General features: G+C 50.1%; 9 protein-coding genes across 9 annotated transcripts; 5 read left to right on the forward strand and 4 right to left on the reverse strand.

Moving 5' to 3' along the window:
* Positions 1-176: 176 nt before the first annotated feature.
* P174DRAFT_470378 (putative cytochrome P450 monooxygenase) lies at positions 177-1,858 on the forward strand (the record flags this gene model as incomplete). Its single annotated transcript, XM_024830585.1, has 5 exons — positions 177-797; positions 857-979; positions 1,011-1,374; positions 1,441-1,514; positions 1,574-1,858. The coding sequence occupies 5 exons, from the start codon at positions 177-179 to the stop codon at positions 1,856-1,858; spliced, it is 1,467 nt and encodes a 488-aa protein (XP_024677854.1).
* Positions 1,859-2,494: 636 nt separating this feature from the next.
* On the reverse strand, positions 2,495-4,381 carry P174DRAFT_470379 (FAD binding domain protein; the record flags this gene model as incomplete). The annotated part of the gene is made up of 3 exons (XM_024830586.1): positions 2,495-3,699; positions 3,768-4,191; positions 4,282-4,381. 3 exons carry the CDS (start codon positions 4,379-4,381, stop codon positions 2,544-2,546), a joined length of 1,680 nt encoding a protein of 559 aa, XP_024677855.1. The 3' UTR covers positions 2,495-2,543.
* A 389-nt stretch (positions 4,382-4,770) lies between these two features.
* Positions 4,771-5,906, reverse strand: P174DRAFT_379064 (zinc-binding alcohol dehydrogenase family protein; the record flags this gene model as incomplete). Its single annotated transcript, XM_024822882.1, has 2 exons — positions 4,771-5,302; positions 5,374-5,906. 2 exons carry the CDS (start codon positions 5,904-5,906, stop codon positions 4,771-4,773), a joined length of 1,065 nt encoding a protein of 354 aa, XP_024677856.1.
* A 359-nt stretch (positions 5,907-6,265) lies between these two features.
* Positions 6,266-8,128, forward strand: P174DRAFT_464404 (cytochrome P450; the record flags this gene model as incomplete). The annotated part of the gene is made up of 9 exons (XM_024830385.1): positions 6,266-6,480; positions 6,554-6,684; positions 6,750-6,794; positions 6,865-7,133; positions 7,233-7,484; positions 7,533-7,800; positions 7,869-7,913; positions 7,949-8,015; positions 8,041-8,128. 9 exons carry the CDS (start codon positions 6,266-6,268, stop codon positions 8,126-8,128), a joined length of 1,380 nt encoding a protein of 459 aa, XP_024677857.1.
* Positions 8,129-8,331: 203 nt separating this feature from the next.
* On the reverse strand, positions 8,332-9,433 carry P174DRAFT_55485 (uncharacterized protein). Its single transcript, XM_024832385.1, has 2 exons — positions 8,698-9,433; positions 8,332-8,596 (listed from the first exon to the last, which is right to left on the reverse strand). Exons 1-2 carry the CDS (start codon positions 9,170-9,172, stop codon positions 8,517-8,519), a joined length of 555 nt encoding a protein of 184 aa, XP_024677858.1. The 5' UTR covers positions 9,173-9,433; the 3' UTR covers positions 8,332-8,516.
* A 674-nt stretch (positions 9,434-10,107) lies between these two features.
* On the forward strand, positions 10,108-11,307 carry P174DRAFT_379180 (5'-methylthioadenosine/S-adenosylhomocysteine nucleosidase family protein; the record flags this gene model as incomplete). Its single annotated transcript, XM_024822888.1, has 1 exon — positions 10,108-11,307. One exon carries the CDS (start codon positions 10,108-10,110, stop codon positions 11,305-11,307), a length of 1,200 nt encoding a protein of 399 aa, XP_024677859.1.
* A 2,211-nt stretch (positions 11,308-13,518) lies between these two features.
* On the forward strand, positions 13,519-14,792 carry P174DRAFT_454952 (uncharacterized protein). The gene has a single exon (XM_024829275.1). It carries the CDS (start codon positions 13,523-13,525, stop codon positions 14,726-14,728), a length of 1,206 nt encoding a protein of 401 aa, XP_024677860.1. The 5' UTR covers positions 13,519-13,522; the 3' UTR covers positions 14,729-14,792.
* A 1,443-nt stretch (positions 14,793-16,235) lies between these two features.
* On the forward strand, positions 16,236-19,414 carry P174DRAFT_396875 (Pfs domain protein; the record flags this gene model as incomplete). The annotated part of the gene is made up of 3 exons (XM_024823760.1): positions 16,236-17,312; positions 17,394-18,201; positions 18,266-19,414. Coding segments are annotated over exons 1-3 (2,955 nt in total), but the record flags the coding sequence as incomplete, so codon positions are not given.
* A 3,107-nt stretch (positions 19,415-22,521) lies between these two features.
* P174DRAFT_445842 (putative FAD-dependent oxygenase) lies at positions 22,522-24,426 on the reverse strand. Its single transcript, XM_024828433.1, has 3 exons — positions 24,060-24,426; positions 23,368-23,979; positions 22,522-23,312 (listed from the first exon to the last, which is right to left on the reverse strand). The coding sequence occupies exons 1-3, from the start codon at positions 24,333-24,335 to the stop codon at positions 22,677-22,679; spliced, it is 1,524 nt and encodes a 507-aa protein (XP_024677862.1). The 5' UTR covers positions 24,336-24,426; the 3' UTR covers positions 22,522-22,676.
* Between the last annotated feature and the right edge of the window lie 93 nt (positions 24,427-24,519).

Consider the following 24,519-nt stretch of genomic DNA (forward strand, 5'->3'; position numbering starts at 1 on the left):
GGGATTACGGGAAATCCACGGGATTTCCACAACGATATTCCGAGATGCTCAGACAGCCATCAAGTGATTTTGAAGATGGAAAAGAACCGGGCTGCCCTTGGGTGCAGAAAAATGAGCACCTTGCTTGGTAGTAGCTTTCCGTATCCCCTTGCCTGTCACCATTATCTTCCACAATAATGAGTCTGGCCACCACGCTTTCGAAGGAGAGTCTGCAAACTCTCCTCCAGCACGCCAACTTTCTGGATGGAATAAAGTTTGTTCTCTCTGCATTTGTGATCTATTCTTGCTGCATGATAGCAGTAGACTGGGTCGTCTATGAATGGAAACGCAAGGCACATGGGTGTGGCAAGATCCCTCGGTACCCTCATCGCGACCCATTCTTCGGCTTCGATATTGTGCTTGGTATGGCCAAGGCACTGCGCAATGACTACTTCCTTGTCTGGCTCAACAAAATCCATGAGAATCTGCCAAAGACCTTCTTGGTGAACTTTGTTGGCACCCGGTTCATCTACACCATTGAGCCCGAGAATATGAAGAGTATGTCCGCCATCAACTGGCAGGACTTTGCTGTTGGTCCAATGCGGCGCAATAACAAGGCGACTGCTCCATTTGCGGACAAAGGCGTCAACACTGTCGACGGACATGAGTGGGAATTCAGCCGATTTCTGATCAAACCATTCTTCAAGCGCGAAACCTTCACAGATACCGCTCGTCTGACCATCCATGTTGATCGAGTTTTGGAACTACTGCCAGCGGACGGTGAAACAGTCAATATCCAGCCACTCATTCAACGTTGGGTAAGCCCCTCTCCTCTCTGCTGCTACGAGGACATATGTCTGACCTCGGGATCTAAAAGTTCCTTGACGTGACCACCGAGTCTCTCTTTGGGGAGTCAATCGAGTCTCTGGTATATCCGGAGAGAGCCCCAATATGCTGGGCAATGGTGGACTTTCTCCGAGGTCCGACTGCGGCTTCAATGGTACAAGTACATCTGGCTCTTCCGCCACCAGGCATGGCTCGATGCAGTGGATGTGGTCCACAAGTACCTGAATGCGCATATTGGCCGAACGTACAACGAGCTCAACGAATATAAGCGCCAAGGAAAAGACCCGGAGACGGCTGATCGCAAGGACCTGCTATGGTATATGGCGAGCAATCTGCAGGACAAGGAAGCCCTCCGATCCCAGCTCTGCTTGATCTTCGTGCCTAATAACGATACGACTTCCATCTTCATTAGCCATATCCTATGGAATCTTGCTCGTCATCCAGAGATATACGAGAAATGTCGCCAGGAGGTACTCGCGGTGGGCGACGCGGAGTTGACATTCTCGGTATTGCGAAATATGAAATATCTCATCGCCATCCTCAATGAGAGTGCGTAGCTTGTTTCTCTTTTCTTTTCCTGTTACTCGTGACTCAGGGGGCTGACATATAGGAAAGCGCACCGCCTCTTTCCCAACGGCGTGACCCAGGCGCGGAAATGCATCCGAGATACGACATTGCCCGTGGGCGGGGTCCTGATGGCAAGCAACCGATTTTTGTCCGTAAGGGGGATGTCGTCCAGGTCAACAAGAATGTCATCCATCGAGACCGCGATATCTGGGGCCCCGATGCAGAGGGTTTCCGGCCCGAACGGTGGGAGAATCTGCGGCCCTACTGGAACTTTGTTCCCTTTGGTGGAGGGCCCCGTCGTTGTCCGGCTCAGATGCTGGTGACAGCAGAAGCCAGCTACTTCCGGGCCCGTCTGATGCGCGTCTATAAACGGATTGAAGCCAGAGATCCAAATCCCTATGTCGGAGTGATGCGCGTGGGACCTTCAAACAAGACTGGCGTGCAAATCGCGCTGTTCAAGGAGTGAGAGAAGCGAAGATCTCAAGATACACGCGTGGTAGATAGGTTTTATGTAGCCGGAATCTTGCAGCAACACGGTGCCGTTAACGAGTTGATGTTCATGAGAACATATGAAGAGCAGAAGTACCTATGTTAACTAGGTCGCCAGTGATGGCCTGGCTGGATGGACCTTGACTAATTAATGAGAATCGAATCCACAGAACTTGATGTAATTCTCCCGGCCACAGAATTATTTATAAGTACATACACTAGTCAACTTTGACGATTTTCAACAAGGCGAGAATCGCCTACGGGGCAATGCAGGCCATGTCGGCCTTGTCGTGGACATTACCCCTGACAAGTCTATGCTTTTCAACACTCGCCATCGCTTAAATCCTGCCCAGAAGAACTTGTCCGATGTGGTGGTCAATATAATCCTCAAAAGCGCCAATACTCGGCTTGCTGTGCACACAGGTATTTGCCCTGCTGTTTACTTGCAGTACGCCAGGGACGAAAATTTACTCTTCGTACATATAAAAAATGGTTTGGTTACCTGGCACAAGCGGAGTGTGGAACAGTATTTTGTGCGTTCATGGGGGCTGCAAATAGATCTTGAACTTTTCAATGTGGTCTTATGCTTGGTCCGTGGCAAGAAATGTGAAGTGCCTAATATATATAATTGCGGACTAAGAGAACTAAGCTCAACAACTAAGCTACAAGGTGCTTCTCTCCAGCACCTGTTCATGACCACCCAAGGAACCAGGATCAAAACCACTGGCCTGGGCTATAATGCGGTCAGCTTCTTCTGGACTGCGAACGTCGTCACCGTGCCACGACACGAATCCGTCTGGTCGAACGAGAACTAGAGAAGCCCCCCAAACCTCATTAGCATGCACTTCCCCTGTTAACTCCACAATGTCAAGGGGCAGGGCTCTCCTTCGAGCCGACTCTCTCAGATGCCCAATCGACGGGGACAATTTTTCACTCTCGGGAAACGCAACAAGCGTGAAGCCGTCACCGAAAAGATGGGACACAGGCGTCCCGGTCGTCAAATACACATGGGGAGCTCGGTAACCCGGCATGGTGCTTGGTGTGTACTTTCTGGGATGAAACTCTGGCGGGGAGAGCTCGGCGTCAAGAGGACCAGAAACACAAAGATCAGAAGCATAGCGGTATCCCATCTCCACCCCGATACTCTGGTTGTGGCCGTCGTGTGTTTGGAGATAGGAATGCATGGCTGCTCGCATTTGAGCGCCGGCCTCACTGTTGGACTCGATCACGTCGGCGTCGAGACCCAGTTCGGCCGACATCTTCATCAAGTTGCCCATGTGTACCTTTGACCATTGCAGTGCCAGTTCTCCCACAGGCCGGCGCTCTTGTTCATAGGAGAGAAGTGTCGCGGGTCCAGCCCACCCTTGTATCATGGCCGCCAGCTTCCATCCGATGTCGTAACCATCTGCAATACCGGTGTTCATTCCGTAGCCACCCGTCGGCACAGTCTGGTGGCATGCGTCTCCCGCGATGAATATACGGTGCTTAGGCCCTGCGTAAGAACGCGCAAGTGCGACGCTTGGCGTCCATGTCGAGCGAACAAGGACCTCGTCAATCTTGATCGGGAACGGTCGGCCACTCATCCCACCCAGAAGGTCATAGACGATCTCCTCCGACGAGAGCTGTGTATGATCCACGTCGGGCCGCATGAAACGATGGACGGTCCAGGTGTCGACTTCGTCCTGTGAGATGACGGCGCCCTTGATGGACCCGCCATCACTCGCAGCATTGGGGAAAAACAAGTGCCAGAATTGGCCTTGCTTCTGGATGCCTGAGAGGTCTCTTGATTTGAAATGCACGAGGACCGCGTACCCATGGCTAACATGTCGTCAATGATCTGTCTTGCAGACTTGCCGTGTCAACTCGGTAGTCAGGTCAGTACTTACATCGGGCCCCCGTCCAAGGGAATATCGAGACTCTTGCGTATAGCACTATGGGCGCCATCGCATCCGACTATAAAGTCCGCGCTGATCTTCCACTCTTCACCGGTCTCCGGATGGATGGCGTCCACTTGCGCTCCATGGTCGAGTTCACGCGCCCCGGTAACCTTCCACCCAGCACGGAAATCAATAAGCGGATTCTCCATACCAAGCCCTTTAAGCCACGCCTCAAAGATCTCCTGGGAAACACGTAACCACGGTTCCGACGGCATACTCCCATCATTCTGCTCCCTAATCCTCCTCTGGTACTCGTCAGGACTCGGCAGATCCCATGCGGTGATTGCTTTCTCGGCATGTAGCCCGCTCGAGAAGAGACATGTAAACGGATAGTGCGAGGGCACGGCGACCTTCCGCAGTGCCTCTGCGATCCCTAGTCTCTCGTATATTTCCATCGAGCGAGCATTTGTGAGGTCCATCTTCGGCCACTTGGTTGTCGTCAGGTTGCGCTCGAGAATGACACTGCGCACGCCGTACTTGGCTAGTGTCGTGGCCGTGATGAGGCCCACGGGGCCGCCGCCCACGATGAGGACGGTCCCTGGATCCAGGGTTTCGGTAGGCATGATTCTTTCTGGTGGATGGAGTAGGTATGGGGGAATGCTCTATCAGAGGTTCGACCCTGCCATGACTGGCTTAAATTGTTCTGTGCATTTTTCTTGTCAATTGAGTGCTTAGAAGACAGCTTTGTCTGTCTGCTATTCTCCGGCTCGGAATATTCACGCGCACTGCCCCGTTTGCCCTCGGGATTGACGTTTGATCCACTATGCTCGGAAAATACGCTTATTGGACTTCCGACACATTATGGCTTATGCTACTCGTAGTTCTTCTTCGTAGATACTGATACCGTGGAACGGGACCTACACGAGGGTATACCTGCACTCGCAACGCTGATCTTATAGAATATCTACCTTAACATTCACACCTCCATGAAGAGCATAGATAATAAAATAAGCTAATGTCTCGCTACCTCATACACAAGCTTCCTTCCCGAAACCTCTCCCCTTTGTAGCAGACCCAAACCCTCCGGTATACCGTTCCATCCGCCAGCCCTCACCTCCGACATAGGCGGTCTAATCTCACCAGCATCAATAATTTTCTGAGCGACCTGGAACCACCTCTTCGCAAACTCCCGGTCCTGCGGACGCGCATCCCGCTTAAACGGCCTCTTCCACGGAATCGGCTGGTTGTACATCGTCAAGCTAAGCACCCAATTCGGCTTCACACTTCGCCGCGTATGTCCTCGGATGGGGAACGGGTCGAGACTGAGGTAGTGACCGCCGGATGGCCCGATGGCCTCGTAGCAGATGGCCATGGACCGTGTGTCCGTGATGCAGTCGAGGGCGTAGCAGAGGGTGCCGGAAGAGTAATCTCGGATTTGACGCCCGCATGTTGGGGAGTGGTAGTCGAAGGCTGCGATGGCGCCGAGGGACTTGACCAGGCTGAAATTATGGGGGGAGCAGGTTGTTATCGGGGTGTAACCAGAGCTGCAATAGAGATGGGTTAGTAACGTTCGACTCGCCTGCCGATATCACGAGTATCATATGGGGTTACCTACCGCGCAAGGATCTGGATCGCAAGCGTCCCAGTCGCTGTTGAACCGCCGTAAACCAGAATATACGGCGACTTGCCAGCCGGTTCAGGCTCCATTGGCAACTGTAAACAGTGATATAGCGACATCCCTACAGTGGCCAGCCCTACACCCAACTTCGCAGCCTCATTGTAGTCCATACTCTCCGGAATCCTAAACAGTAGATCCGCCGGGACAGCAACGTACTCTGCGAATGCGCCATTATCCAGCCTATTTGGATTATTGCCAAAGACGCAGCCGCAGACTCGGTCGCCGATGCTGAAGTTGAGGTTGTTGGTGTCGGAGCCTGTTGCGACGACATCCCCTGCGAAATCGCAGCCCAGAGTTGCGCCGACGGTAGGTGACATTTCGGCTGATTTGGCGTCGAAGGGGTTCAACGCTATGCTTCTGACGCGGACGAGCAGTTCGTCATTCTGGAGGGATGGAAGAGGGCATGGGACTGCGGCGATGCGTCCTTCTGAGGTGATTTTTAGAGCGGTTTGTTGCTTTGGAGGGATCATTGTGGCCCGGATCTGGAGTAAAGGTAAGCAAAAGTTACAAGTATACAGCAGTCTAACTGAACCTGGAGGTTTTGATAAGCTGCCTGCAGCTTGCATTAGTATACCAACACCTAGTCGCGTCTCTGTTCTTCTCGTGACGGGAATCTCGGAGAATTGCCCATCGGCCCCAACACCAGGATTTGAATTCTCCGAATCCATCTCACCATGGCCGGAAAAATGCTCGACGATTCGGTTTATTGCGGAGATCCGCAATGGCATTCAAGGTCAAGCCTACCGGCTGAGCACCTTTGGGTATACGCATTCCCGCGTGGAGTTTCTATCGCTAGACACATACCTGTCTCTGTGCCTTCCTTTGCAAAATGGGTTTCGTCAATACTCTGACACAGGCATCCGATCTAGAGAAGCAGAGGCTGAGGGCCAGCCCCCCAGTCCTCAAGTTGTTTGTCCTGGTATTATTTGTCCTGGTCGGACTCAAAATTCGCGCCAGGCACCGAGCAAACAGAATCACCAACCAACATGGCAGGAAAATCCGCGAGCTTCCTGGAGACGCCCGCGTGTCAAAGTTTGCTTTCAGGTAAGAACGTATCCCATCAGGCGGTCGACCTCGTCCAACAAGCGGGAGGAACCAGCTAATGAATGTTCATTAGCCAGCAGCTCTCCGATCAGGGCAAGGCTTTCGTTGGAGAGGAGCCGTTCATCATCCGCAATGGCCGAGCAAGAGAGCTGGTGGTGACCAGGCCAGAGCACATCTATGACTTCTACAAGGGCGATACTAAGCGTACGCCCTCCTGGCACCCTGAAACCATAAACGGCTTCCGTAGGGTACTGATACAGGACTCGCAGACCATCCTAAGCCACCATGTCTGAACATGGGAAGTACTTTAGCGGGTGAGTCACACGTCTCCGAGTTCCCTTCGTACCTTACACTTATCAGTTCGCCGTGGAATACTGACCAAAGTCTCCAGTATTCTCGGCCACGCAGTTGGAGCAATAGCAGGAGAAAGATGGTCGATGATCCGTCGCTACTTCGACCCCGAGTTCTCGTTTCAATCCGCTCGACAAGCGATCCCTCAACTCAGCGGGAGCATCAACCGATGGCTTGATGATCTGCCACTGCAAGGAACAGGAACGGAGAAAGGGTTTGCACTGGAGATCAAGAAGCCCTGTCGGTTTTTGCCGCTCCGGCTTGCGGCGGAGTTTCTGTATGGGGAGGTTTTTGATGATGAGGTAGCGTACCTAACCCCACATCCCCCATGTCTTTCGCTTTAGGATTATCCGTACATTCTATATGGGCCATCGGCTGATGGTTGGCTGGGCTGCCAACAGCGTTTCTCTGCCTTATTGGAACTAAATGTCCTCCACGAAGTCATCCTGCATGATGTGATCGCCAACAAACGACTGGCGACAAGGCGAGGCTGTTGGTTGGACCGGAATGCCGCCAAACGAATGGAAGAATTCCGTTCCAGGTGGAGGGAGTTCAATGTTGGGATCGTTCAGTCTGCTCGGCAAGGATCGCAGGTGTGCCCTGCCGAGAGGATATATCACGGTGTTGAAAAGGGTGATTTGAAACTTGAGGAGGTGCGTACAGTCCACACTCAGGATATACAGTTGCGCTGACGTATCCAGTTCCTGCACACCCTAGACGAGATCCTCTTCGCCAACGTCGACGTCAGCTCCGCGGTCCTCAACACTCTATTCGAGCATCTAGCTGCCAATACGGCTTTTCAACAGAAGCTTCGAGGGGAGGTTGAAGCGCATATTCAGAGTCGCACCCACACCCCGGACACCGATACTGACACGGATACTAATACCCACACCGGAAAATATCTCTCAAAACAAGATACACTCCTAAACTACGCCGTGATGGAGGCTATACGCTTGTCGCCGGCTTTCGGTCAGTCCCTTTCCTTTCCTTTTCACCGTCAATAACTCCAGCTCTCTAATCTAATCCTTATGTCGCAGCATTCTCTCTCCCCGAGTGCACTGCTGTCCCTAAAGAGATTGGGGGTATCGAGTTCCCGCACGATGCCCTGTCGTGATAGACGCCAAACGCCTGAACGCGGACCCAGCTACCTGGGGCAAAGACGGCGATATGTATCGTCCCGAACGGTTTCGGGATATTCCGTCCTCGAAGTTGCGATACGGGTTTATGCGATTTGGTGTTGGGGCGGCGAGTGGACGATGTCTCGGGAAGCATTTGGCGGATACGTTGTTCAAGTTGACTTTGATGGCTGTCCTTGAACGGTACAGTCTCTATTCGGGGCAGGGTGGGGCAGGGTGGGCCAGAGATCGAACTGAGATATATATGAATCAGAAGGAATGAAGTATACCCTAACTCATAGACGGTAAGGGTCTTAGTCTGAGAATAATAGTCCGTCTGTTTCCATTGGGACCTTACTACTGTGAGCCTAAAGCACTTTTAGGGGTAAGAATGTAGTTTTCTCTCAGCATATATACGCAATGAATTTCATCCAAAACGCATAGCAAGAGACTATCAACGAAGGCCCCCATAGATTATTATTAACATACCCAACGCCGTTGAAGAAAACAAAAGTCCACAAACGCCAGACACCTCATCTCTGCAAATGCATCATTTGAGATTCACGCTGTTCACAACCTCCTGCCCAGTAATTGGACTGGTTGGCGGTTATTGCGAAGTCTGCCCATTATTATTGCTTTGGGCACCGGCACTATTTAAAGCAAACAGAAGTCAGAGCCGAGTTCAGTTCAGCAAAACGGTCATCACTGAGGAAAGCAAAACGGAGACTTATTGGTAGATCTTTTTGCAAACAAAGTAAGTGGCCGTTCCGACAAGGGCGACTTTGACCAGAGCCCCTATGCCGCCAGTGCGAGGGTTGAGGCCGCGCACGTAGTTCTGGCGATAAAACCGACAGCCTCGACCTGCGAAAGAGGGGCTGGGTCGCAGTAGGTGTAAGGAGAATGCATTTGGGATATTTCTGTGATGCTGCTGGAAAGAAATTTACTCTCTGAAGTAGGGGACTGCAGTAGTGGTGAGAAGACGGAGAGGCGAGAGAACTGTTCGGAGTGAGCAATATATCTAATCCTAGCTTCGGGGTTATTGAGCAAGCTCGGCCCCGAGGCCGAAGACCGAGCCCGAGCTGTCCTTCAGTACAGTTCCACGCATATGGAGAATCCAACCCATGCCACAAAGTGGTAAGATGCAGTGTGATTTGTTTCCATAATCGGCGGGCCTCGTATTGTTTATCAACACCTTCTGGCCTTCTGTTACGGCACCTGGAGTACATCACATCCCGGTTCGGGAAGAGCTGAGCTTTTACCACAATGCGCCTCTGCGAATGGCACGACTGCACATCCTACGGTATCTGGTTGGATGCGCTTGGACCCGGTTTTACCGCCGAATGACGCGAGTCACATCTATGCATATCTCAGCCGTATATCATCAAAGCAGCCTAAAGGGCCGCGGATCTTACAACGACACCTTGTTGAGACTCCTGCATAACAACTGACGGCTCATCCATCGCCCAGCCACAATTACCCCGCCATGGATTCAAGCATCGACAGAGGACTTGCCTGGAAAGGACTCAGGGCGCCGGACTAGCGTTTCATGGAGTGTGGCTTTGTCGCCCAGCTCTGGATCGGTTTTGGGCTGCCACGTATAGAGCAATCATCATGCAGCAACCATAATCTTCCAGGTCATGAGACAGATCCTCATCTGTATCATCTGTCGGATCTTCAAAGCTGCTCTGATGAATAAGGTCCATGGCCAACATATGTGTGCTGTCCTCATTTTCTGGGACCCTATATCCCCTATAGTCTACTCACAGGTGTTTGCCTGCTACAGCTAGATGCAAAACGCCCAGAATCTCGGTTACTATCGATATGACTAAAGCTATTTGCAAAAGCGGCGCAAATATGTATAATCCTGACGCCTTTCTGGAACCCTTGTTTAAAGTACACTAGACCACTTTTGGCGAGTTTCATACAAGGCTGTATCATGTCTCATTAAGATTATATAATTTGGACCCCGCTCACGCTCACGGGCGACGCGGCGACTCTGCGGGCGCTTATCACAGAACATACGGAGTACCTAAAGATGCAGAGTCCAAACCGTCGATCTTGATGAATCCCAAATTCGAGTGACGTCCAGCACTGTAACATCTTTACATACAACCTTGTTTGAGATATGTTCAGACTCTCTCCTTCAGCTGCTCATGATGCTATGGTAGCTCATGCTGCCAACCAGTTTTGCCGCCCAGAAGGCCGTGATGGCTTCGAGATCGCTATAATCTGCGCTTTAACTATCGAGCGCGATCCCATAGAGGCGCTTTTGGACGAGGAGTACGAGACTGATGCTTTCTCTTATGGGAAAGCTGATGGAGATCTTAATAGCTATACCACAGGCCGATTAGCCAACCATCATGTGGTCATTGTGTACATGCCAGAAGTCGGCATAACTAGCGCTGCAGCAGTTGTCGCCAATCTCCGATCCAGTTTCAGGAGAATCAAGATTGGCATCCTCGTGGGTATATGCGGCGGTGTTCCGAAAGTGTCAAGCGGAGCAGAGATCGTCCTGGGGGATGTCATTATCAGCACATCAGTAATTCAATTCGACAATGGCAAGCAGTATCCCAATACATTTATCCGGAAGCACACTCTTGGGCGATTGAATTCCGAAATTGGTTCGTTTGTTGGGCAGCTGTCAGGCACTCGCCTTCGAACAAGAATCAGAGATAAGATTAGTCATTTCTCTTCCCAGCTATGGGACAAAGACGAATTCCGCCACTCAGGTTACCCTGGACCAATGAGCGATATTCTGTACCCAGCTGAATACCGTCATAAACACCGACAGCAGCCATGCGACGTGTGCGATAACTGTGCCAATCAGAATGATGAGGTTTGTGAAATAGCTCTGCGCAGCGCTTGCAGAGACTTAGGTTGTGGCATTGAGACACAGATAACACGCAATCGTATACAGGCAGCAAAGGGTATTGCTCCCAACGGAAGCCAGACAACAGAGGCAGATATTCAAGAGGCGAGGAAGCCTCGTATTCACTTTGGTCGGATAGCATGCAGTAACCAAGTGATGAAGAGCGGGCAACACCGGGACGACATAGCCAGAAAAGAGGGAGTGATTGGTTTTGAGATGGAGAGTGCTGGTACATGGGATTATGTACCAACCCTTGTGATCAAGAGCGTGGCTGATTATGCAGACTGTCACAAATCAAAGGAATGGCAAGGATATGCAGCAATAACGGCAGCGACATGTACAAAGGCGGTCCTGGAGGTATGGAGAAGTACGGACTCGGTCACTGAATATCGCACTGAGACCCTCGGGTTTGAGAGACTCGATCGAGTCAACCAACAGGAATCACGAACTTCACGGGAGAGTGTGGCCCATGGACCCGCATATTACATGTAAGTTGATTATCACATTTTGAGTGCATATCTGACCGATTTTAAATCCCAGTTCTACCAAAGACACAGATGCTTCGTTTCAAGAAATTCATGATAGAAGCCGGGCAGCGATTAATCGGTCCAATGAGGAGATACAGAGGAGTCAACGACAACGGGAGAGTCAATCGGCACAGATGAGGAACCTCAATGTTGAGATTACAACCATTGGTCAAGCCTTTTTCGTACTCCTTGGCGCTGTGTCTCCAGTGGGCAGCCTTCTTGTTACTGCATTCATGAAGTACATGAAGCTTCTCTTAGACTCAAGTGGGATCCTGGGCGCGATGACCGAGGCGACAGAATTCTCTTTGCAGTCACTCCTAGCGTCTGAGGGAGAGGTTGAAGTCGTCAAGGAGGCTGTTAGGGAAGAGGTTGGATGGCTAGCAAAAGTGGCAATGGGCCTTGATCAACACGATCTTGAGAGAGACAATTCCCTTCCCCATGGAGTTTTCGAATATTCGCTCTCTGAGGGTGTGCCTATCAGAAAAGAAGCTGATGACTCAGATATTTCGAGTCGCCAGGCCGAGGGCAAGACTCTCTATGGCACGGATACGCAAGCCAACCTAGACGACAGCAATATAATCCACATTTCGACGAGAAAACTCTCACATCAAGAGGACCGTGTCGCTTTCAGTTCAGACCAAACATCTGTGCAGCCCAACTTCGACCCCAAGGCAAACCAGGACACGGATGATGAGAACAAGACGATTCCACATTGTGATAAAATCGCCATTCTTCAAGAGGCGTACAGCCAGCTAGCGAGGTGCCTAGAGCAGATAAAAGTCGAGATTAAAGCTAATGAACATGCTCTAGAAGCCGAGAGGAGGAGGATTTTAGAGCTACAGAGGGAGGTTGAGAGACTCAACAAAGAAAGAAACAGCCGTCGGTTCAACTGGTGTGTGATTCTGTAACATCACAGCGGCCTGACTTCATGATACAGACAGGACTGCTAGGCAATTCAGGGCAGTCATAGGGAAACACACACGGCTAAGGGACAGCAGTAGTAATAGTGAGCCCCTGCCCAGGCGAGCACTGAGATGGAAGACAGTCTAGTATGCGGCGCCTAGGCTGTTGGGGAAATAACATAGCACAGCATTGATTTAACACCATGACCAGCTCTAGGGCTGCTTAAGCACCATGTACCGGCCTGCAAGACGATGTCTTGCTCTTCCTTTCTCTATATATATCTCTTTCCTTTGTTTGCACAGTTTGACTTCTTGCCTAAGAGCTTAAACTATAATATACTAAGTTCCCTTAATAAGGTGTCTCTGATTATAGATACTATGTAGTATGTTAATTCACTTAATCAGCCTTAGGCAGACTGGTCGTGGGTTGGGTTTGGATGGATCTGCAGGGGGTTCAATCCAACCCACATGGATTTTAGGTTAACCCATGATATTAGTAACCCACCTTAAAATCTATATGGGTTGGGTTGTGGATACCTATTCTACCTATATTAATATATAATCTTAGACCATACTACTTTTGGTAGGCGGAGGGACCTAAGAATCTAGTCTATACTACTTTAAGTAGGTGGAAAGATCCCTTATTAAGAGAATATCATGAATATCTATAATTCTGCTAGTTACATGCACCTAAAAGGTTACCTATATCCATATGGGTTGGATGCTATCTACCTATATCTATGTAGGTTAGATCAGGATTGACCCCCATCCAACCCAAAGTGCGGATTGGGTGGGTTGGATATGGATTTGCGGATTGGGTCAGCCAGTCTAAGCTTAGTAGGTGACTGCCTCTAGTTACTTATATAGATGGTATGCAGGGGTGGGTTAACACTTTTACTCTCTACTATTATAGCTAGTGCTAATAGCGCAGGCTTGCTGCCATGGCTGCTACTATCACAGAGCTTACAGAATATAATTCTAGTGCAAGACAGCATGGGTGATAGGTAGGTAAGGCAGGCAAGGTGAGTAGATATAAGCAATACTCAGAATATACCCAGAACCAAGGCAAAACTTGCTAGAATTAACTAACTGAGATGCTCCGTGATAGTCATATATTAATGGTTAAAGAGGGCCAGGTTCCTGCGTATCCGTGCCTTAGGCTCGCAACCACCCCCTCACCCCGGGGGCCCAGAATTTTGGTTCAAATTGGACCTATCTCTCCCGCTTTCTCCGCGATCACTCACGCAAGCGGACCTCTCTCTGATTTCTAGTCTCAGCATGGATCCCTTCTCAATATTCCCACCTGAAGTAATAGTGTCCATCCTTGGATTTTGTACCGACTTTGCTAGCTTAGATGGCTTGCTCAGAACATCCGCCCGAGCAGATCAAGTGTTTGACGTGTATTACAAGACAATCACTGAGCGGGTCATGAAGAATTGTCCAATCATCTCCCATGGGCTACAGTACGAATTTCGCAACATCGTCCTCCTCGAATCAGATGCAATATTTACTCCCTTGAGCCTACCAGAGCTACTAGATGGCGCGTTCACCACATCTGTTGTGCCGCTTTCTCTGCCTCCTGACCATTCTTTCGGAGCCGTGCGAAAAGCCATCAGTATAGCGGCGAGTATCTGTCACGCTGCTTCTGCTTGCATTCATCTTCTTTTAGATCGTCTTATGGTTGCAGAGCCTCGCTGTGTGGTTGGCTCTTCCAGCAAAGCCGCGGACTGGATAGCGGGAAGATCATCCGAGCCCCGAAGCGAACCCATCCGGATGAAGTATCATCCTCCTTCCTGGGCTGAAACATATCGAACACATCGCATTCTATGGACGCTTGCGACATTCAGTCGCGTTTTGCAAGCGGAAAACACACGATGGGACTGGTCTCCGGAGGACAAAACCTCTTTCACCGAGCGATATGTCAAAGAATGCTGGGAAAAATGGCGTCTCGAAGAACTCAAAACGATCGCAGAGTGCTTGAGTGTCATCTACCCTGGCGAGACAATAACCCTCGACCGCCGTTTCCCTTTCCTGGTGACCATTCCTTCGTTAGAAAAATCGCCGTCGACTGCTCCGGCACGTTTAATCTTACCCACCCCTCCAAAGAATCCAGCCGCGGATCAAGACTGGAAACAGATTTATTGGCGCGCCGGAAGACAAAATGGTGCTATAGGCAGTTATCGCACCCTTTTCGGTGTTCATCGGTCTCTCATCAATCATCGTCTGCAATATCTGAATTTCCGAGCGTTTCGACGCCTTGGAATCCCGATATGGGATAGCTGGCGACTGTATCTAATTGGGTTGATCAACCGGCCAAGAGATAGATTATGTCCGGACAGTTCTGTTTTTGATGATCTGCCGCAGGGATTCGAAAACTCGTCTCCGTCCAGCAGACTTTTCACATGGTGGAGCTTAGCAACAAAGGAGGACGTTGATGAGAAGTTCGTCCCTGAGCATTCACCAGATTGGTCTTTTTCTCTGTGACTCCTTTTCTTGCGCCGTGGCCTATGTTTAGTGATGAGAAGGTCAAGGTTCACGAAGCTCTGGCAGTGCGATTTTCGCAAAGATTTACTATAATTAAAGCACTGCAAGCATCAAAAGTAACACAGCAACTAGTAGGAGATATGGCCTCCCTGCGCGTTAATCACAGCTGGCAGCGCGCCTCTATCAGATCAATCTGCTTATCTAGGAAGGACGGAGGGATTGCATCCCAAGCAGCCCTAACCACCTCACACAGTTGATTGTATGAAAGCTTACAATCATGGGCTGTGATAATGCAGTCACTTACTCACCATATGACTACTTGGCCTGATATAACACAGAACACGAAAAGCCAATAACTAGTAACTGGTTGAAGCACTACCACCCAGGATACTCGTGCGATAAGCCAGTTGTAACATTGGGGGTTCAAGTAAACCTAGTCATATAAGAAGGCTTTGTTGATTTATGCTTGTGATAGCTTTGTTCCACAAGACACTCTGACTGCGCTATATATGCACTGTGTGCGTAGGAGGGCAAACCTACACAGCTACCAGCACTGACCAGATTGTAAAGGCTAGAGTAAAAAATGGCTGGTCTGAGTCTACTGTTCTGACCATTGTTTATCTTATGGAATGCCCATATTGATGACCTCTCTGATGGGCCCAGAGCAATGGGATGGCCAAAGATAACTAGCTAGCTAAAGGATGCATTTAATGGTGCTATTAGTCATGGATATAAGTAGGGTAGTTATGCAGTATGCTATTTCTCACTAAGTGCTTTTTAGTTTTAGTGGTGCCTCCCTGGTTAGCTATCTATAATAGTGAAGTCTAATGACTGTTATACATGGCGTCTCAGGTACTAAGGCCGAGACACCTAGTACTTGATATGACAATAGCTTGCTGAGCCAAAGCTAACAGGGTTTTGGACAGTATAAATAGGTCTACTTATTAAGTTTTAGAGCTTATAGGATCTAAGGCCATTCCTCTTCTAGTAAAAAGGGTAGTACTATAAATAACTTTAGTATTTTATGAAAGCTAATTAAGCATTAGTATAAGTCCTGGTATAACAGAGCAGACTTAAGATCTTACAACAATATTAAGATGCTAAAGGGCATAGAGCCCCATATCCAACAGTGGCTAAGATATGCGAGCCTTTGATAGCAGGCCAGAACATACCAGTATCAATATTTGTGGTCCGAACACTTGCTGCCAGAGCAAGATCAAACTTCAAGGGGAAGGCCTTTATTTCTGTTGAAGCTACCAGCGCTTGCATGAACATGCTCATTGGTGGTTGATCTATATGACTGCTAGGATTACCTCCAGCTTCACTAAAAATACCCCAATGACAGCCTGCTACCCGCACCAGTCAGATTCTGGCACTACAAAGTACAACAAGGATCTGATAGGTGCCCAACAGTCACATGTGGAACTCCGCCTCAAGAGTCAAAGTCTTAAAATGCTGGTGCGGCTGAATGCTGAGAATAAAGTGGTAGACATCAAAGATCTGTCTGTCGGAGGCTGCACCAAGCCCTATCGCGATCTGTGAGCTCCGTGTACCAAGAGCACTTTATGTCGAGCTCTCAAAGCGATGGCGACTCCAGCGCGGTCTCCCTTCCCCAACGAAGAATACACAGTTGGATGGATCTGCGCTCTGGCGGTCGAGCTAGCGGCGGCAAAGGGTATGATGGATGAGGTACATGGGGAGCCACAAACTCCACCAGCTGATGCGGACAACAACTCGTACATCTTGGGATCCATGGGAAGGTTCAAGGTCGTCGCGGCCCGTCTACCTATACACCAACTCGGTTCCTCCTCGGCAGCAGCAGTTGCCAAAGAGATGCTCTTCACGTTTCCGAGGATTCGCGTCGGTCTCCTTGTTGGTATTGGCGCAGGTATACCGGACTACGCCAATGATGTCGATATCCGCCTGGGAGACATTGTCATAAGCAGCAGCCCCCAAGCTGGAGGAGTAGTTGTCTATGACTTTGGAAAGGCACTTGCAGATGGGTCCTTCGAGAGCCTTTCTGTATTGAACAGCCCTCCGAGGTCCTTGGGCTCTGCTCTTGGAAAGCTCCAAACAGAGCACCTGATGCAAGAAAACAAGATAGCGTACTATATCGAGCAAATGCTGGGGAAATTTCCGCTTATGCGCAGCAAGGGATACTCTCACCCCGGCCATTCGGCTGATCGCTTGTTTCGACCCAGCTATCTCCATGCTACTGGCAAATCCTGCGCCAAATGTGATCCCTCAGCGGAGATTAGCCGCGAACCACGACTGGACGAGAGCCCTGTGATCCATTATGGAACCATCGCATCCGGTAATACGGTCATCAAAGACGCACTTATACGAGACTCGATTCGGGACAGACATGGTGCGATATGCCTAGAGATGGAGGCAGCAGGGTTGATGAATAATTTCCCTTGTATTGTCATCCGTGGCATCTCAGATTACGCCGATTCCCATAAGAATGACCGATGGCAGCCATTTGCCGCTGCTACAGCCGCTGCTTGCGCAAAGGAGTTTCTGGAACATGTACAGCCCAAGGCTATTGAGGCCGAGCCTGCAGCTAAAGATATCCTGTATCAAGGTCTGTATTACTTCCAAGCTAGAGCGTGAATTTGCACGGATGAGTCCTTATATATGACCTGTAAGATGACGATAAATCTAGTCCGTGACGATGTGGCCGAAATCAAAGAATTTGTCATGACCGAACATTCTCGACGTATTCTCGATTGGATCACCGAGTTAGACTTTGACCGTCAGCATAACGACAACTTAAAGTCAAGGCTCGAAGGGACAGGTCTCTGGCTCCTACAGTCGGAGGAATTCAACCAGTGGATCAGCCAACCTCAACAAACACTGTTCTGCCCCGGAATCCCAGGAGCTGGAAAGACGATCCTGTCCTCGATTGTAGTAGAACACCTAAGAACAAAGTTTCTGGGTGATCCAGAAATACGCATTGCGTGCTTGTTTTGCAGTTATCAACCAAGCTTCCAACAAGCTACACTCGATTTCCTACTAAGTCTTCTCAGACAACTTGCAATAAAAGGCTCATCCGTCCTCCCAAACATTGACCAGATGTACAAAAGCCACACAGGCAATAAAACACGCCCGAGTGTCAAGCATATCCTGCCCGAGCTATCACGAACCGCGCGGTCATTTCGGAGAATCTTCATCGTGATCGATGCCTTGGATGAATACTGTTCTTCAAACCCAAAAGAGCTGCAGGACTTACTCTCGGCCTTATTCACGTTTCAGAAAGATGGGCCGGTAAATATCTTCGCAACCTCTCGTCCTAACTCGGAGATTATGTCACAGTTCGAGGGATGCATCCAAAGGGAAATTCGCGCGCAAGACGACGATATCTTAAGATACGTAAACACAACGTTACCTACCTTACTCCGGTCAAAGATCTCGCGGTATCCCAGTGTTCAAGACGAGGTTCGTCGTGAGGTTGTGAAGAGCGCAGATGGGATGTAAGCTACTAAAGCCCCTGCCCCATTAGATTATTTATCTGACCGCAACCGAACTTTGATCTAGGTTCTTACTCGCAACATTACACATGGACCACTTGAAGGGATATCTTACAGTGGGTGACCTCGAAGAAGCTCTCGCTCACTTACCCCGTGGGAGGACCGGACTGGGGAAAGCCTATGATCACGCAATTGGCAGAATTGAATCCCAATCTGAACCGTGTTATCAAATGACAGTCAAAGTTCTGTCTTGGTTGACGTACTGCAAGCGGGCGCTCTTTGCCAAAGAGCTTCAACATGCGCTTGGGACTCGGTCTGGCCAGAGCGATTTGGACCGGAACCTCTTGCCGGATATTGACATTATTGATTCCGTCTGCGCGGGCTTGGTGGTTCTCGATCAAAACACCGGACTAATTCGCTTGACTCACTACACAACGAAGGAGTATCTCTTGGGGCACCCTGCTTTATGCAATTCAGAAGCAGAAATTGCCCAGACATCCATCACATATCTTTCCTTCGCGGCTTTCTCCAGCGGATGCTCTACAACCCGTATTGATTATAAGCGCCGGCAACAGCTTTATCCTCTTCATCATTACTGTGCGAAGTATTGGGCAGTACATGCCTCAGCGGCTCTAGGTACATCGAAAGAATTGATGACGCATATCGTTACATTTTTGGAGAAAGAATCAAATTTGCATGCGGCTGGGCAAGTTATGATGGTCCATTCTGTCCTAGGTGATAGACTGGACTTGGCTAGCGATTGGCTAGACTTTATTCCGCGTCGATTGACAAAGGTACATATCGCAGCTAGTGGCGGTTTAACCAGCATCATTACCGAGTATATACGTCGAAATGAGGAGGTGGACATTCGAGACGCCGAGGGCGGAACGCCGCTTGCCTATGCTGCTAAAGCCGGCCATCTTGACACTACCAGAGTTCTTCTCGAATCAAAGCGTGTCGATCCTGACTCGAAGGATACGGACGGCCGAACACCTCTATTACATGCAGCTTCTGGGGACTATAAAGAGGTAGTCCACGTTCTCCTTCAATACGGGGCATGCCCAGATCATAAGGATAGATTTGGTTACAATGCATTAGGTGCTGCTGCTGTGTCTGGGGATATTGAGATGATGCGGCTTCTACTTGATCACGGCGCTCAAATCAATCAACGGTGCCCGTCTTGTAGTGAATACGATGGTACTCCTCTAATGAACGCCTGGTGTTCGGGAAATACGGATGCTGTTCTATTTCTCCTGGAAAGGGGAGCAGATCCCAACTTCCCTAATGATGGCGGGACCACGATTCTATCAGCAGTAGCACGCACTAATGATGAAGAGCTAGTAAAGCTACTTCTTGAAAGAGGAGTCCGGGTTGACCCCAAAGGCCGTTTTGGCGCCACCCCCCTTGCATACGCTGTAGAAGAAGGGTTTCTTGGAATAACAGAGAAGCTTATCGAGGCTGGCGCTGATGTCAACATGCAAAATCATTACGGACAGAGCGTGCTTATGATGGCATGCGACTCGGCAAAAAGCAATGAGGAAATCATCCATGAGTTACTTCACCATGGCGCCAATCCAAACATACAGGACAGTTCTTTGGAGACCCCTCTCTCAATCTCCACTAAACATGGATCTCTGGGTGTGGTGAGACTCTTACTTGATATGGGAGCCGACCCAAATATCCCAGGTAAGGGTGGGGAGACAGCATTATTCCGGGCAGCAGAAGAGGGGCATGGAGACCTAATCAACACTCTTCTGCACAATAAAGCAGATCCACATATCTGCAACGAGGCCTTTCAGACTGCATTGTTTTGTGCTGTGAGAAAAGGACATGTCTCTGTTGTCAATCTTCTACTTGATGCGGGATCGGATGTCCACGCTCAAGATATTGCTGGGAATACTCCGCTTTTCTATGCTGCGTCAAGTGGGAGTGAAGAGGTCGTCAGATTGTTGTTGGAGAAGGGCGCACAAATTGATCATCGAAATGCATTGCAGGAGACAGCGCTTTTCTTCGCAGCCCGATCTGGGCGGACAGCAGTTGCCAACTTTTTAATAGAGGCCGGTGCCACCCCAGATCCGAGAAACCTCATCACGGAGTCACCTTTGATATACGCAGCCGGCTGCCTTCTCGATATCCCTTCCCGGCCCAGCAAAAGAGGACTGGATTACAGTTCTGTGATGACCCTTCTCCTCGAAAAGGGAGCTGATCCCAATCCTCGATACAACCCAACTTTCCAATCAAAGTCACAATTTGAGTCATGGGAGGTTCTATGGTCTTCTCCAATTGATCGTCTTCACATGCCACCTCGTTTGCAGAATGCTTGTTGCGAGGCTGCGCGCCACATATGGAAGTCTCGTGTTCAGGAATTTGATGATGAGCAAATCCTTATCTTTCTGGAGCGTCTGATATACCAAGGCAGCACACATTTCAGACATTTATGGAGAAAAGGGGAAGCAACCCCGTTCCTTTGGGCTGTAAGGGGACGCTACATTGACCTAGTTACGAGGCTTCTCAGGGCTGGAGTGAGCATAGAGATCCAAAAAAAGAGTCGCACAGATATTTTCATAGAAGCTGTTGAATCCGGAAACACACTTATCGCCGAGCTGCTGCTCGACGACTTAGTCGATCCATCAGCTGCGACTTCACAACTACGGTCCATGATTTTGCGTGCGGCTGAAAAGGGAGACATTGCAATGATGAAAATGCTTTTTTCGAAACAAAGCATTAGTCAACAGGTGGCAGAGTTGGCGTTGTTTCGCGCAATATCCGGTGGGCATATTGAATGTATCCACTTCCTTTTAGAGGAGGGGATCAGCCCACATACAGTGGGACAGATTGATTTGAACGCTGAGGATGAACACGGCTGGACGCCATTATTCTCTGCGGTCGACCGGGGGCAGTTGTCTATCGCACAAATTTTGCTTCAACGTGGTGCTAATCCAAACACTACAGAGTGTGGCCAAACACCGCTTTTTTTTCGCTGCGGCAAATGGACATAAGAGAATCGTCAAGGTCTTGCTTGATTGGGGTGCCAGACCAGACCACCAAGACGGATTGGGACAAAGACCCATCTTATGGGCGGCTATTCAAGGATTTGGGCCGATCGTGAAAATGCTTATTGACAAGGGTGCAAATGTGAATTGTTTTGACGATTCAAACCAATCACCGCTGCTTTGGGCCCTTGGGCAAGGCAAGATGACAGTAACGAAAAGGGTACCCGTAAGAAGAGGGCGAGGGCTTAGGGTGCGCCATGCTGTTTCAGTTGGCGGCATGGAGGCAGTGGTCAAATTGTTGCTTCATCATGGCGCAGATCCAAACACCGCTGATGGAAACGGGCGAGGACCTCTACACTTGTTGCTGGAACGCCGTTACAACGCAAAACCTCTTGTGAAGCTGCTTTTGAAGGCAGGAACTGATCCCAATAAAAAGGACAAGTATGGCCGCACGCCCTTAATGGGCGCCACTGTCCTTGGACAGGAAAATATCGTGGCAGCTTTACTTGAGGCTCCAAATATCGACCGAGATGCAACTGATGTCTTTGGCCGTACAGCACTCATGGAAGCCTCTGCAAGAAACCAACCTCGCATCGCAAAGCTTTTATCACAGGGCCGCGGGGACGATCCCGCCTGGCATTCTTTCGATGCTAGTGATAAGCCTCGTGGCGACGTAATCTGTGATATATGTCGAGCCTGGGCTTTCCGCGAATCTGCTTACCACTGCAGGGTATGCTACGGCGACCAATCTGATATCTGCGACGAGTGCTGGAGATGTGGCGCAATATGCTTGGATGACATACACACAGGTGGGCCTAACCGTGGCAAAGCTGAAGTCGGCATGACAATCTCCGGAAGTTGGGAGGATGCTCCATTGCCCAAGAACTACGGGATCCGTGCAATGAAATAGAGCTTCTTCTCTGTCAGTTAGATTAGAATGGTGCAGGCCTCCGATGTTCAACATTAACATGAGTACCACCTTACTACTGTCCCTTTTCCAGTACATATAGCTACTGGTCAGTGAGATTCTGTAGCAATACTACCAAGAAGCTTGCAAAGTGAGGATTTCCTTCATTAGACTGCAGGTAGATTCGAAAGTAACGTCAGGTTTCACCGTGCCGATGCTCAACAGCCATCGTCCGGTTGAGCAGCCCACTAGATAAGATGCTCCGAGAGGAATATTGATGTCCCCGCAGAAGGCGAACGTGTGGGCTGATTCGGCTGACTGAAGCAGCGAGGGTCTTTGAGCTAGAACATGAGTAGAAGTGCAGATTACAGACTTCAGCATGCATTAGAAGTCACTGGTTGTTGAGAGCTTATTTTATACTTAGTCCGGATATTTGGTCTCGAGAGAACTGCACTAATCTACTTTACATTGTTGGTATCTATCCACTGAAGCACTGCTTCATTTATTACTATACTCAACGTGTAGGGGTCTGCCTATAGGCTGTACAATGATTCCAGAACAACCTCGTCATGATCGCCCTACGCGATTGGACCAAAAAAGCTAAACTTGCCTGCCGGGTCATACTTCTTCTTCAAAGCCTGCAGACGATCCTGACGCCACTGTTCGCTGCCGTACCACTGCCGCGGCGTCTCATCCCCATAGGCATAGTTGACATACGCGCCAATCTCCTTGAGCCCACTAGCCTGGAAGAGGATCTGACGAAGCTGGTTGCCCAGCTGCGCGGCGTCATTATCGCGCTCTGGCCCGGCAGGCGCGTAGGTGATCAGCGGCGCGGCAAGGAGGTTCTCATTCCGGAAAGCAAAGGCACTGGACTGGCTGTTAATGGCCCGGACACCTTGCATGGAGTAGCCCTCGAACATGAAGATGGAGTTGTTGAACGCCGAGGACCCGCGGGTGGCGGCGGCGAAGATGTCGTATGCCTTCTTCTGGGCGGGGACGTTGTACCCTTCGAGATAGATTGGGAAGCGGGGATTGACGAGACCGGCTTTTTGGCATGGCGGAGAGGTCGTGGCGATGCCGGTCCATCCGGCGAGGTCAGTGTAGCTTCCTCCGATCGATTCAGCGGATAGCGGGCCGATATCGTGGAAGGGCTTTGTGTAGGCTGGGTCGACTGTCTTGACGCCTTCCTGGATGATGTAGAATAGGATAACAGGCTAGGGGGTTGTGAGACAAGGGCAACAACAACTTGTAGATAGGTATTATACTTACGTTGTTCGGGTCAGCGGTGGGGATGTTGAGCCAGTACGACCAGTTGATGAGATCCACGGGCTGAGAGCCGTTCTTAAGGAGGTGCTCGTTGGCAGCCTGGTAGACGGCCTCGACTTTATCCCCGCTGAAGATGAGCGTGTCGATTGCCCAGTCGGCGTGCTGGATATCGTAGATCTTGGTGGTCACAGAGGTCACAATGCCAAAGTTGTGACCCGCTCCATTCAGAGCCCACCAGAGGTCGGATCTTGCGTCAACCGTCTTCAAGCTGCCGTTGGCCAGGACGATATTGGCTGATACAAACTGATCGGCGACCAGTCCATGGTGTCCCTGAAGCCATCCATGTCCGCCTCCAAGGGCAGGTCCCAGATAGCTGACGCATTCGCATGTTCCCGTCACCGTCTGCTTTCCCGCCGCCCAGAGCTGATCGGTGACGGTTTTGGAGATGGTGCCGCCCCCGATCTTGGCTGTTTTCCCATCCTTGGAGATTTCCACGCTGCTCAGCTGGTTCAGGTAGATCTCGATGCCATGGTCCATCCTGCCCAGGGTGGTAATGGCTCCATGCACGCCATTGTACGCCAGGAAGGGCAAGTTTTTCTTGTTGGCGTATTTCACCTATTCACCAGTTAGCGATCCATACTTTTATCAATGGGAAAAAATTGAGAGAGAAAATAGTAGAGGCAAGGACAACACACCGTCTCAGCGACATCGTTCTCCGTTCCTGGAACTACGACGACATTGACTTTGGGAGCATCCAGAACAGACCACCGTGTGGACGCCTGGTCGAACTCAGTTGACCCTGGAAAGTAGATCTTGCCGGTACTCGAGAGCTTCTCTCCCAGCTCCTTCAAGTCAGCATCTCCGCGTGGACAGATGCCTCCGAGATCACAGGCAACGGGCACTGATAAGCAGGATGCGGGTACAGCCGAGGCAGCGAGGGCTGCAACAGCCTCAATTTTAAGCCAACGCATTGGACGGGCAGCAAGAAGAAAGTTTGACTCGAAACAGAGGGAGGGAAAACGAGAAGGATTTCAGATAAAGAGAAATGCACGATTGATTGGCCTCGATCGAGCGCCTAGGTTACATTAAGTACAGGGGCATGTCGCATTTTAACCCCTCGTTCGGGATAGAGTACATCCTTGGCTAATGCAGGTG

This window comes from Aspergillus novofumigatus (genome assembly GCF_002847465.1).
Source record: "Aspergillus novofumigatus IBT 16806 chromosome Unknown P174scaffold_10, whole genome shotgun sequence".
Classification (NCBI taxonomy): Eukaryota; Fungi; Ascomycota; class Eurotiomycetes; order Eurotiales; family Aspergillaceae; genus Aspergillus; species Aspergillus novofumigatus.

What these genes read in the sequence shown, in the direction of transcription:
- P174DRAFT_55485 (XM_024832385.1), bottom strand. Translation starts at nt 9,172, where the DNA reads ATGTACTCCAGGTGCCGTAACAGAAGGCCAGAAGGTGTTGATAAACAA. An exon ending in TCGGAACGGCCACTTACTTT is followed by an intron (nt 8,597 to 8,697) that starts GTTTGCAAAAAG and finishes TGCTTTAAATAG; the next exon opens with TGCCGGTGCCCAAAGCAATA.
- P174DRAFT_445842 (XM_024828433.1), bottom strand. Translation starts at nt 24,335, where the DNA reads ATGCGTTGGCTTAAAATTGAGGCTGTTGCAGCCCTCGCTGCCTCGGCT. An exon ending in AGAACGATGTCGCTGAGACG is followed by an intron (nt 23,980 to 24,059) that starts GTGTGTTGTCCT and finishes ACTGGTGAATAG; the next exon opens with GTGAAATACGCCAACAAGAA. An exon ending in CCACCGCTGACCCGAACAAC is followed by an intron (nt 23,313 to 23,367) that starts GTAAGTATAATA and finishes ACAACCCCCTAG; the next exon opens with CCTGTTATCCTATTCTACAT.
- P174DRAFT_454952 (XM_024829275.1), top strand. Translation starts at nt 13,523, where the DNA reads ATGGATCCCTTCTCAATATTCCCACCTGAAGTAATAGTGTCCATCCTT.